General features: G+C 48.9%; 1 protein-coding gene across 1 annotated transcript in view; it reads right to left on the bottom strand.

The window, feature by feature from the left end:
• Window positions 1-6,865, bottom strand: part of GPM6A (glycoprotein M6A) — a 332,273-nt gene extending 325,408 nt beyond the window's left edge. The window contains exon 1 of the mRNA XM_025434029.3: window positions 6,707-6,865. Coding sequence (XP_025289814.1) covers window positions 6,707-6,710 — 4 coding nt within the window. The 5' untranslated portion in view covers window positions 6,711-6,865. The remainder of the gene's footprint in view (window positions 1-6,706) is intronic.
• Between the last annotated feature and the right edge of the window lie 5,336 nt (window positions 6,866-12,201).

The raw sequence follows: 12,201 nt of genomic DNA, 5'->3' as shown, positions 1-12,201 counted from the left end.
TAGTCTAATGAGATGACATCATTAGAGGTCTTAGAACAAGAAACTTCTTAGAAATAGCAAGAGACACTTACTTTGCTCTGATGTAGTGTTGGCATATCTTATACATTATGCAGTGAGTAGTGAGTGACTGTTTTGGCAGGTGATCTTAACAAACTAAAGAAGAATCTGTTTTAACTCCATGTCATACTACCTTTGGTCTCCTCATGCATTATTCCCATTATACCGGTTATGTAGGTCAAGCCTTTATTTCTTGGTGAGCTGTGGTTGTGTGTGTTTGTCGTACCGTGTAGTGTGCATCAAGTACATGGCTTCACATTATCTATCCTCATTTCCTCATCTCTTGTCAAACAGTTGAAAATAGAATGACCTCAAATCAACCAAGTTGGAAGTCGGAATCTAATTCTTTTTTTTAAGGCCACTAAGTTTCTAGGTTGAAACTAATTCTGTCCTTGAGTTTAAACCCATCCCATTCACCCTAATTCTTGCTTTTCAGTTGTCTAGGAGAAAGCCCTATATTTTTTTTTTTCGGAAATGACAACTCTGATCCTCTCCAGTTAAAAATGATAAAATGAGAATTTACACTTAAAGTTTTGCTAAATCTTACATGTGTTTAATTTAGAAACATATGTTCCAAAAATAAGAATATTTAAGCCTATACTTATTTTTAGCCAACACTTCACCAGTTCATATTCTGTGTTTTGTATAATTAACATGTTTTGGAAAATTAAAGCAAGCTTCTGAGCAATTCACCACAAAGCATTTCGTTTATAATGACAAGAGAATGTTAAATAAAGGATTTATTGACCTACATTCCAATTTATGACACAAACTGAATTCTAAGTAAAATTAATAGCAATTCACAATAGCTTTAGAAACTTCAGATTTAAATTAAAATAAGAAGGACTAGCTGATCTTATTTGAAATTATTTTGAGTAGAGCTTATCCCAGCATCCTCCTAACACATTGGCACGCAGGCATGAATTTCCTCACTCAAATGTTCTGCTGTGAAATTTCAGTGTGACAGTCTAGATTTCTTATATTTCTAATTAAAGACTCAGTCCTTTATCATATGTGTTTCAGAAAACTCACATTAAATTTTCACTTGTAAACCTGACGATGTCTCTACAGTGAAGCACACTTCTAAGACATCTCTTCTAAGATGAGATCCATCAGTTGGCTACTGCAATTCTTTTCTCTCCTTGTAGGAGTCTGTTGCTCCTCAAATCAAGAGGAGGGATCTAATGCCCCTCCCCTTGAATAGGATTGCCCTTAATGATTTTTCTGACCAATTAGAAGGCAGCAAAAGTAATGCTCTGGGATTTAGGATGTTCTAGGTCATAAAAATCCCTACAGCTTCTGCCTGGATTTCTTGGAACACTTGTTCCAGGAATGCTGCGTCTCAGAATCCAGCTGCCATTCTGTACAAAGCCCGAGTCAGCTGAAGGCAGCCCCAAATGAACCACCAGCCAATAGCTAGTCAGTTGCCAATATGTGGGAGCTACCTTAGACAACCGACCCAGTCGAGTCTTCGGATGCCTGAATCCCCAACCCATACTGGACCGCTGGACCGCAGAGACACCAAACTTCAAACAAGAACTGTTCAGCAGTTGGCCTGCAGAGCCATGAAAGATAGTAACAAGTTGTTGTTTAAATTCACTAGTTTTGTTGTGTAGCAAAGATAACCAGAACATTCGTTTATCTTTCTCTGTTCAAGTTCAGACACTAAGACTTTTATAATTTTCCAGACACAATAACATACTAGAGGCTAAATGACCCTTAAAGGATTTACATAGTAGGGGTGCCCGGGGGGCTCAGTTAATTAAGCTTCCTGACTCTTAATTTTGGCTCAGGTCATGATTTCAGGGTTGTGAGATCCAGCACTTGGAGCCTGGTTAAAATTCTCTCTCTTCTCTCTCTCCCACTCTCTCTGCCTCTCTTAAACGAAACAAAACAGAACAAAAAGTTTTACCTAGAAGTTTAGCATCATTAAACTGTTCTCAATTTGCCTAATGGGAGCAGCTCAGTTTTATCTTTTTCGCATGTTCTTTCCTCTAATTGTTACCAAATCAAGATCTGAGCTACATAAATTTGTCAAACCTTGTCCACCCCCTCATCGAACAAAAGGGAAAACAGAATCCCCAAGATTTACACGACCCACCCAAAGACATAAAGGATTATCATCTGTTGTGTTTCTCCCGCTTCAAATCTTGTCTCTCTGTACTGCGTTCATAACTGCCTCAAGGGGGCCATATTTTCCCCAAAACTAGTATGAGCTCAAGATAATACCATGTGTCATTATTCTTTGCCTAAATTTGCAAATAATTTTACAGATCCTTAACCAAGTCCATGTTTACTGAAATTGAATGAGAGCAAAATACCTGATTTTCTTCTCGTCAAAATTTACAGACTCCTAGATCTAAGGATTAATGTTAAAGGTGTCACATTTTATTGTCACTTTCAATCAGGTAATTCATTTTGTGGGTTTACCTCTTACTAGAGATTGATAACCCTCAAATCTTTATTTTCCTTCTTTTTTAAGATATTTTTTTGTTTTTGTAAGATTTTATTTATCTATGAGAGAGAGAGAGAGAGAGTGCACATGCACAAGCAGGGGGAGCAGCAGAGGGAGAGGGAGAAGCAGACTTCCCCCTGGGCAAGGAGCCTGATTCAGGGCTCCATCCCAGGACCCTGGGATCATGACCTGAGCAGAAGGCAGACTCTTAACCTACTGAGCCACCCGGCACCCCTTTATTCTCCTTCTTCTTGTGCTCTGCTAAATTCTCGTGTATTTCCAACACGCTAAACATTTAAGTTTAAATGTCTATCACCTCTTAATTAACATTCTAAAAATGAAATTAATCTTCTGTCCAAAATAAAGCATCTGGATAATCCTTTAAATATTCTATCAAGGGACATTATTTCCCATTTTCAATGTTTCAAATCTCCAGAGAGATTATTCATTTTCCTCATTATTGCTCAATTGCCTGATTTTATAGATTTCTCATTAGAAATATCTGTCATGGGTCTTTTTTCCCCCGTTTCCTCTGTTACCACTTTTCCACTATGGCTCATCTAGATATATGTCAGGATTACTTTGGCAAGTGTGTCTATCTTCTCCAGTGTATCCTTTGTTTTAAACAACACTGGTCGATTCATCTCTTTTAAGCACTAATTTCACTGTAATTCTTCTTTGCTCAAAAGCCTTCTGTGATGGGGCACCTAGGTGGCTCAAAGCCTTGGCCTTTGGCCCAGGTCATGTTGTGGGGGGTTGGGGAGAGCCTGCTTCTCCCTCTCCCTCTGCCTGCCACTCCCCTGCTTGTGCTCTCTCTAGCTCTCTCTCTATCAAATAAATAAATAAACCTAAAAAAAATAAATAACTTTCTAGGACTCCCTATTTCCTATCATGTAAATTCTAAATTCCTCTGGTTATTTTTGAAGGCTCTCCAAAATCAAGTCTATCCTGTCAACTCAGCTCCATGTCCAACCGCTTCCCAAAACTAATTTTCTTCCTGCTTTGAGAAGGGGCCCATTGTTCCATCTAGAACACTTCTTCCCTTACCAAACCCTCTCACACACCCCCAAGTCAGGTTCAATACCACTCTCGCCATGAAACTTTCCACAGTCCCCTGTGGAACTAAATAATGTCCAGTATGATTTTTAAAATAAAACAAAGAGCAGTAGATGATGTAGCTAGAAGAGAAATTAGAAATATTCCTGATATCACTAGCTCACCATTAGAGAGCTTGCGGGTGAAAGTTAGCCTTGCAGCTAAAAATGCAAATACTTTTGGCAAAGAATTAGTCCTGCATTTTTTTAGTATGAAACACCTCACCATATCCTTTCTGTAGAGCAATATTTGAGGGCAGAGGGAAAACCGTGTTGCATAACTAGACAAGCTGAACGCATCACTGAGGAAAGAAAATAAAAGAAGGAAGCAAGAGATGCCAAAATCTCAATTTGCCTACTTTGCAAATAACCTTTCTTTTTTTTTTTTTGAGAATTAGCCTCGTGCATTATAGATATAACTATAAATTATTCAGAATATTTGATTAACCAATTACTCTCATTCCTCTACAATGCAAGAGTATGGATTTCTTCTTCTGCGTCAAACAAGAATTGATTGCTATATTCACTCCCATAGCACCATCTTCCTTTCTATAAATGATAAATTTCGGTTGTCATGACACCGGAAAAGATGGATTCGGCTTGCTGGCATAGCCAGGCATTCTCCTACACTGTTTTCGCCCCGCATCCTCGCAATGTGGACTCCAATGCCCTCACCCCCTGCTACCACTAAAGAAAAGAAATTCTGACTAATGTTCTGTGTTTTTCACAAGTAAATTAAACAAAGAAGAGAAAGATGACCTCAAGTGACCAATTTTTTTTTTCTCGAGTTTCTGTACATATTTCCTTCCTTCTGTCTCTCATTGGCCCCCATCTGCTCGGTGGCTCTTCCCACTTCTGCACTGTGTGTTTGGGCCACTGTCCTGAGTTCTGGCATCGTGATCTCACTGTCCACTGGGTGCTACATACTCGTTCTCTCTCTACTCCCTGACCCCTGGGCTCTCCCTCACTTCCTCTACCCCACTCTCCCTTCCCAGCCATTCGACACCAATATGAGTTTTTAGTGACCTCGATTTCAAAAGGAAAACGTCAAGTGCTCCTCGTAGAAGAAGGTGGAGACAGTTCTAGGTGTCTGTGGGATACAGAGATAGGAGAACCTGGAAGAGACCCAGCTCAGAATGAGCCCAAGGCCTCAGGTGCTAGCTCCACCTCATTTCCATAATGACACCTTCCTATCACGGGGCTCCTGCCTAATTTATCCAAGGGCATTGAGGTCAAATCCAGGACCTACTGTTTTCATTACAGTTTGGAAATGCAAGCTAGAGAAACAATTAACTAGAAAATTAAGAGGCCTTTACCCTTTGATCCTCCACTCAAGCTGAAGGTTACAGAGTAAATAATTTCATTCTTTCTAGATGATTCGATGTTGGATACCAACGGCATCTGAGTACTTTTAGTGGGGTAAATGGATAAATTCCACCAAGTCCATAATCTCATAATCTTGGCTTTCCACTTGTGAGAGCCCCCCCCCCCCCCAGGTGTTACCCTGACAAGAGTTCATGCACCCGCAGAATCAAAAGCCAGAGGCAGGACCAAGCCTGACATACTTTCTGCCACACTTGGGAAAACTGTGTTATCGTTCCTTTCTAACTTGGAAATATTCCTTCCACTCCAGAAAACTTTTAAAGACAGAGCTCCGCTCCGCAGGCCGTGCGCCGCCCTGCTTTAGCCAAAGGCCCCAAAATCACTGGGTCTAAGACCTGGGGGTCAAGCAGGAGGAGACCAGGAATGTCTCGGCAGTTAAGTCACAGGCAAGCACGCCCTCGGCCTCTCCCTCCCCGTCCCCCCTGAATTGGCCGGTGCGTACCGACCCCGCCGATTAGCGCCGGAGCGTCCCGGGCCCTCGAGCCGAGCCGCTGGGGACTCCGGGGTCTAGGCGGGCGCGTGCATCCCGAAGCCTCCGCCTCGGGGGGGGGGGGGGGGGCGGGATCCTTCACAGCCCGGGCGCGGGGGCCGGGGCACCCGAGCCGCCCCAGCCGGTCCCCAGGCCGCGCCCGCCCGCCCCGCCCCGCCCCCCGCATGCCCCGGGCCGATCCTCCGGGCGCGCCCCGGCCGCCGCCGCCAGCCCCGCGGACCGCACCCAGCCGGGGACCGGAGCGCCCTGCACCCCGGGGCGCCCGCTCGCCCTCTGCCCCTGCGCGCCCGGCCCCGCAGCCTCCAGCCTCCGCTCCGGGGCCCGTCCCCGGCCTCGGGAACCTGGGCGGATGCAAGTTGTGCGAAGTTCCCGCTGCTGCCCGTGCCGCGCGCACCGCCACTGCTCCGCGCACGGTCACCTGCTCCGCGCACCGCCACCTGCTCCGCGCACCGCCACCTGCACCCCCTCCCCGCGCGGACGGTGCTCCCCGTTCCCGCACGGCCACCTGCGCCCCGTTCCCACACGGCCACCTGCTCCCCGTCCCCGCACGGCCACCTGCACCCCCTCCCCGCGCGGACGGTGCTCCCCGTTCCCGCACGGCCACCTGCGCCCCCTCCCCGCACGGCCACCTGCGCCACGTCCCCGCACGGCCACCTGCACTCCCTCCCCGCACGGCCACCTGCTCCCCGTCCCCGCACGGCCACCTGCACCCCCTCCCCGCACGGCCACCTGCTCCCCGTCCCCGCACGGCCACCTGCTCCCCGTCCCCGCACGGCCACCTGAGCCCCCTCTCCGCACGGCCACCTGCGCCCCTTCCCCGCACGGCCACCTGCGCCCCCTCCCCGCACGGCCACCTGCTCCCCGTCCCCGCACGGCCACCTGCTCCCCGTCCCCGCACGGCCACCTGAGCCCCCTCTCCGCACGGCCACCTGCGCCCCTTCCCCGCACGGCCACCTGCTCCCCGTCCCCGCACGGCCACCTGCACCCCCTCCCCGCACGGCCACCTGCTCCCCGTCCCCGCAAGGCCACCTGCACCCCCTCCCCGCGCGGACGGCGCGCCCCGAGAGTCCGCCGGCTCCGGGACCCCGGGCTCCCCCGCCGGCCTCCCCGCGGCCCCGCCCGCCACGGCCTCGCGCCCCGAGAAGCCCCGAGAAGCCCCGAGGCGGACGCGCCGGCCCCCCGCGCCCCGCCGCCCTCCCCGCCCCGCGGCCCGGCCCGCGCACTCACCCATGGCCCGACGCCCCGCTGCCCCGCGTCTCCGGACCGACGTCCCCGGACGAGCGCCGGCGACCGAGCTCCCGCCGCCGCTCCGCACTCAGTCCCCGCGGCGAGTGGCGGCCGCAGCCCTCCCGGCCCAGCGCCAGTCCCGGCGCCCCGAGCCTCGCAGGAGCCTCGCAGGACGCGCACCCCCGCGGCTCCCCACCTGCCGCGCGGCCCAGTGGCCACCGCCGGCCCTCGGCCCGCCCCGCCCCGCCCCGCCCCCGCCCCGCCCCCTCGCCTCCCCTCCCCTTCCTCGCCCGCCCCCTGCCTTCCCCTTCCCCCGGCCCTCCCCGCCCCTCTCCGCGCCCTCCCCTCCGCACCCCTCCCCGCGCCCCTCCGCCCCCCCCGCCCCTCCCCTCCCGCCGCCCGCCACGTGCAGACACCGCCCCCGGGTAAATACACGCGCGCGCACACACACACACACGCACACACACACGCGTGCGCACGGTCTCGCCCCCCGCCCCGGACCCTGCGGCCAAAGTAATAACCCCTAACTTGGAGACTGGGAAAAGATCCTTCCGGGGGTCCGGGATTGGGGGGCTCTGCATTCCCCGTCTTCACTTGGCCGCCCTCCCCCGTAACCACAGGACTGAGCGCGAGCGAGGCCATCTCCGCTCACTTTGCACCAGGCCTCGCTCCTTTCCTCTACCTAAGCGTGTCGGGCTCCGTAGGGTGGCGCGGCTGGGGAGTCCTCACGCTCCACCTGCCCCTCCCCCCACACCCACACCATAATATGCAGAAGTCACCTGGGAAATAAATAAGTGACTCAATCCTAGAGGGAGCGGACACTGCAGGAAGAACACTGCGCTCACCAGCCTGGAGGCATGAATGGGGACTCTGGCTCTACCACTGATAGACACTGGGACTCAGTTTCCTAATTTGTGAAATGAAGGATCTGCAAAACATGGTCTCTGAGGAGGTCCCTTCAAGCTAAAAAAAAAAAAAAAATTTTTTTTAATTAAAAAATTATGTAATTATAATGGCCTAGTTCTTTCCGGATTCAGACTGGAGGAGTTAATTTCAGCAAATCCGTCCCCAAAGTGTCTTAAGCTGCTTTCTCGGCCTGACGTACACAGATCTATGCCACGAACAAGTGGAAGAAAGAAACCAAGTGGACCTGGGCACTGGCCGCGAGGAGCACGGCTGTCTAATACGGAAGACAGGATGTGCAAAATTAAGAGCATCACGTTTGGCAAGAAATACATAAATACATAAAGAAATGCAGAGCATAGGACTGCAGTGGTGCAGAGCTGCTCCTCACCCAGTGGAAGGGGTGCGCTCCTGGAAGGGGGGCTGGAAATTTCAGTCAAATGGGCATAGAAAGTTACTCTTGTGCGAGGGGAAAGGGAGTAATCCATAGAAGTTGTGAAATAACACCCTTGAGAAATGCATCAGGGTCTGGAAGCTGGCTAGCGTGGACCGTGATTGCGGCAAAGGGTCACACTCATACGTGGGTTCAATCAAGACAAGTGATGAAGGCATGGAGATTAATTTCTAAACACGGCTTTGGGGTCGCCACAAATAGCCACTCGCTTCCCAAGGACCTATTTCAAGGTATTACAATGACAAATTTTATTTTTTCCTCGTGAAATTGTATGACTCTGAAATATAAAATGACAGTAATAACACAAATTAAGTACAATTTTACGAAACAGCAGGGCCCTGTTCTTAGGGCCTTATATTAAATTCGTATAGTTCTCACAACAAACTTACAAGGGAGATACCATTATTTCTACTTTCCAGATGAGACTGAGCCACAAAGAAAGAAGTCACTTGCCCAAATTCACGTAGGTAATAAGCAAGAAAGTGGGATTCAGTCCTGAGGAGAAATGCTGCAGGGCCCAGGGTCTTACCCACTTCACACCCTGTCTCAGGATCAGTGCGGATTGCCGCGTGCTGGCCATGACGGTGGCGTCTTCCAACACTGAGTATAATCTATAAATATTTTAGACACTCTCAGTGACTTATAAGAATTTTGAAATACACTAAAAATATAACTTGTTATATACTGCCATCTAAATCATGATGCTGTTTCTCTTTTGGCTGATTATAAGTGAAATATATCAAAATTTTGATGTATAAAGAATCTTACAGTGACCATATAAATGGGCACCAATTTCCTGGATCTCAGGTACAGAAAAGCCATTATCTCACCCATGATTTAACAAATTACAGAATTTTAGGTGGGAATTCACTAAATGTCAAGTAATTCATTGTCTCCATTTCTTTTTTTCCTTTTTTTTTTTTTTAGAAGATTTTACTTATTTATTCATGAGAGACACAGAGGGAAGCAGAGACACAGGCAGAGGGAGAAGCAGGCTTCCTGCAGGGAGCCCGATACGGGACTTGATCCCGGGACCCTAGGGTCACTCCCTGAGCTGAAGGCAGATGCCCAACTGCTGAGCCCCCCAGGCGTCCCTCAATTTCTATACTCTAATCATAATGCCAATTCTCCAGCATTTCTGCTTTCTCATGCCTCACACCTGTCCGTCAAGTCTCCAAACTATCTCTCCACTCCTCCCTCGTTCCCACTGTCTCGTTCACCTCTTCACAAGTCCTATGGGGGTGGGACTCCCACTTCTTTAGAATGTGAAACTTCCTATCAGTCACTGAACCCCCAGTTGAGGCCTTAGCTAGCTCCCGAGGTGAGTGAGGAGGCTTCCCGACAGTTCCCTCTACTACACCCCATTACTACCTATACAAAGGTGTGATATGGGCGGAGAGTAACTGCCCCTCCTGGGCTGGAGCATTTTCTGTCTCAGTTAAATGCCTTTCCAACGTCCCTGTGATTGGATCCTTCGGGGAGCATATGCAGAATTGGGAGAAAAAGACCATCGCAGTGGGAAAGGAGAACACACAGCATGAATAGCCATTGAATAGCGGAGGCCAAGAGTGGAATCCACAAGTAGGAGGCAAGACAATGCGCCTAGGCTGGGAAAGAACCCAGAGAAAGTCCTGTGGAGAAGGGGGTGGTCAAGGGGGTTAGCTGTCACAGGCTGAGCCAGTGAGATGAGGACAGAAGAGTTCCCTTTAGATTTGGGAGTTAGGAGGTCACTGCTGAGACTTTAGTGTCGGTGAGCACAAATTTGGGAGCTCCCCAAGTAAAATTTGAAACGGGCCCCCGCACGCAGAGGCAGGGAGAGATGCAGAAAGAGGCAGGCCCCTCCGGTGCGCAGGTGGCAGGTGTAATAAGCAGGGGACATACTTAGGAGTTACTGCGGGTGGCTACAAGACGAGCAGATCTCCGCGCTCACCCACCAGAGCCTTGAGTGGATACAGACAGCTTGGTGGGGTTCAGTCACGTGCACCCCCCAGGTAACGTCAGTAACACGTTGCTCTCTCAAAGCTCTGTCCCTCGGCTCCTCGTACAGTGGACAGAAGGCACGTTCCAAGGACAGGGAGGGGGTGAGGGGCCCTCGATTGCCCAGGTCCTGCTCCCCGGGGCAGCCAGTGACCTCCTCCAGCAATTAGCAAGAGTCAAAGATCAGGAGCAGAGAAATTTGAAGAAGAGTAAGTAATAAGGAAGTGGGGAGTAGGAAAATCCCGTAGGCCACCTATTCGTGGCTCATCAGAGAAGGACAGAAGGAAGGCAGACAGTATCCAGGGGCTTTTAGGGTCAGGGAAGTTGTGTTTGTTTTGATTATTAAATATTTTATTTATTTATTCATGAGAGACAGAGACAGAGGGAAAGAGAGAGAGAGAGAGGGAGGCAGAGACACAGGCAGAGGGAGAAACCCGACATGGGACTGGATCCCAGGACCCTGGGGTCATGCCCTGGGCCAAAGGCAGCGCTAAACTGCTGAGTCACCTGGGGATCCCCAGGGTCAGGGAAGTTGTGTTTGTTTTGTTTTTAACTATAAAAGAAACACGAGCATGTTTACTGTACTATTGGATATGAGATGAGGATCTTAGATCTACTTCTTGGAGTAGGAGGAAGAGATGAGATCTGGGGCAGAGGGGAGGACTAGGCTACAAAGAAGAGGAAAAATTCTCAATCCCCTGAGATAAGAATAAAGATTGGGAAAGAGAACGAAAGCAAGAAGGAAGAAAGTTTTTATTTAAGTATGGAGCTTCGGGACAGAGGTGCACCAAGGACAGTCGTGACAGCCTCAGGACTCTCGGCACCAGGAAAGACAAGCGCTGGACAAGGGCTGATTAGCACCGCGTTTCCACCTCAGGGGAGTAGCAAAGCCTGGTGAAGCCCCAGGAGGGCGCAGGGGGGTTGGTGACTGTTGTATATAAAGAATATCAAGCAGCGTTAAAGTTGTAGCCAAGACCGAACGCAGATGTCCAGAAAAACCAAAGTGTATTTTCGTGATTACTTCAGCAGGTGCCCAGCAGCCTGGATAAAACAGGGAGCTGGGGTAATCGATGGCTGAGAGCTTTCATGGAGGTTATGGGACAGAGATAGGGAGAAAAATGTGTTAGGGCCGTTGGCCAAAAATAAATAAATAAATAAATAAATAAATAAATAGGCTAAATAATGCATGGTGGCTCGAAACTAGAACAGGAAGGAAGAGGACTCCAGGCAAACATCAGCTGGGGTGAAAGAGGGGTCTGGTTATTAAAAGTATAAATGAAGTTTAAAGGCAGATTTAGCGGAAATAAAGCTTGAAAATGGATGTAGACAGAAGATTGTATTCAAATACCACTAAAGAAGACCGTAAGATGTCAGAGGTTGAAAAATCTGGGGTGACAAGAAGGCCTGGGGTAAGACCAAAGAAGTAGATGTGCAATGTCCGGCAGAGGTGATGGCTCCTGGTAGTGAGGACGAGAGTTGGCAATGGCATCCGTAGGGGATTCGAAAGTCCCCCTCAGCCATAAGAGAAGTTGGGAAAAAATAAAACAGTCAAATTTAAATAAGAAAGTGCCTTTGAAAAGACAACATTTTAAAGAGTTGTGCCAATGTTAGTTGCAAATATAAATAATAATGGACAGAATGAATGGAAATAGTTTATGGGTGACTATAAATGCCAGTCGATATAATTTATATGCAAAAAGAGTCAAGAGGAAGCCATGGATCTTTGAGCAGGACAACAAATGGTAAAAAGCAGTATTTTAGGGAAGTCGAGCTGGGTGTTTTTTGAGGGGAGTGCAGTTTCCCACCATAACATGTGTTGTTATTGTTTTGAGTTTTTTTTTTTTTTTTGCTTGTTTCTTTAAGCTTGTAAAGAGTGGTTGTCTAATAGCAATATTGATCATACAGAAGGGACCTTCACGCCTTCATTTCTCAGCAAGCATAACCAACCACAGCTCCCAAATGGAGCCCCCTGTGCCATTCACTGACATTTGTCCCATTCTTTGGATGGTCTTACCAAGATTTGGTTTCTCTTAAGGGAAGGGTTTGTTTTTTGGGTGATTTTGTTTTTGTTCTTATTTTGATTGGGTCACAGGAGAATGTTGAAGGATTCAAGGCCTTCCCTTGCAAAGTTGTAGATAAATGTGACAGCAGTGGCAATAAA

This window comes from Canis lupus, chromosome 16 (genome assembly GCF_003254725.2).
Source record: "Canis lupus dingo isolate Sandy chromosome 16, ASM325472v2, whole genome shotgun sequence".
Lineage (NCBI taxonomy): Eukaryota > Metazoa > Chordata > Mammalia > Carnivora > Canidae > Canis > Canis lupus.
Note: the sequence above shows the minus strand (reverse complement) of the source record. Positions and strands in the feature narration are given on the sequence as shown.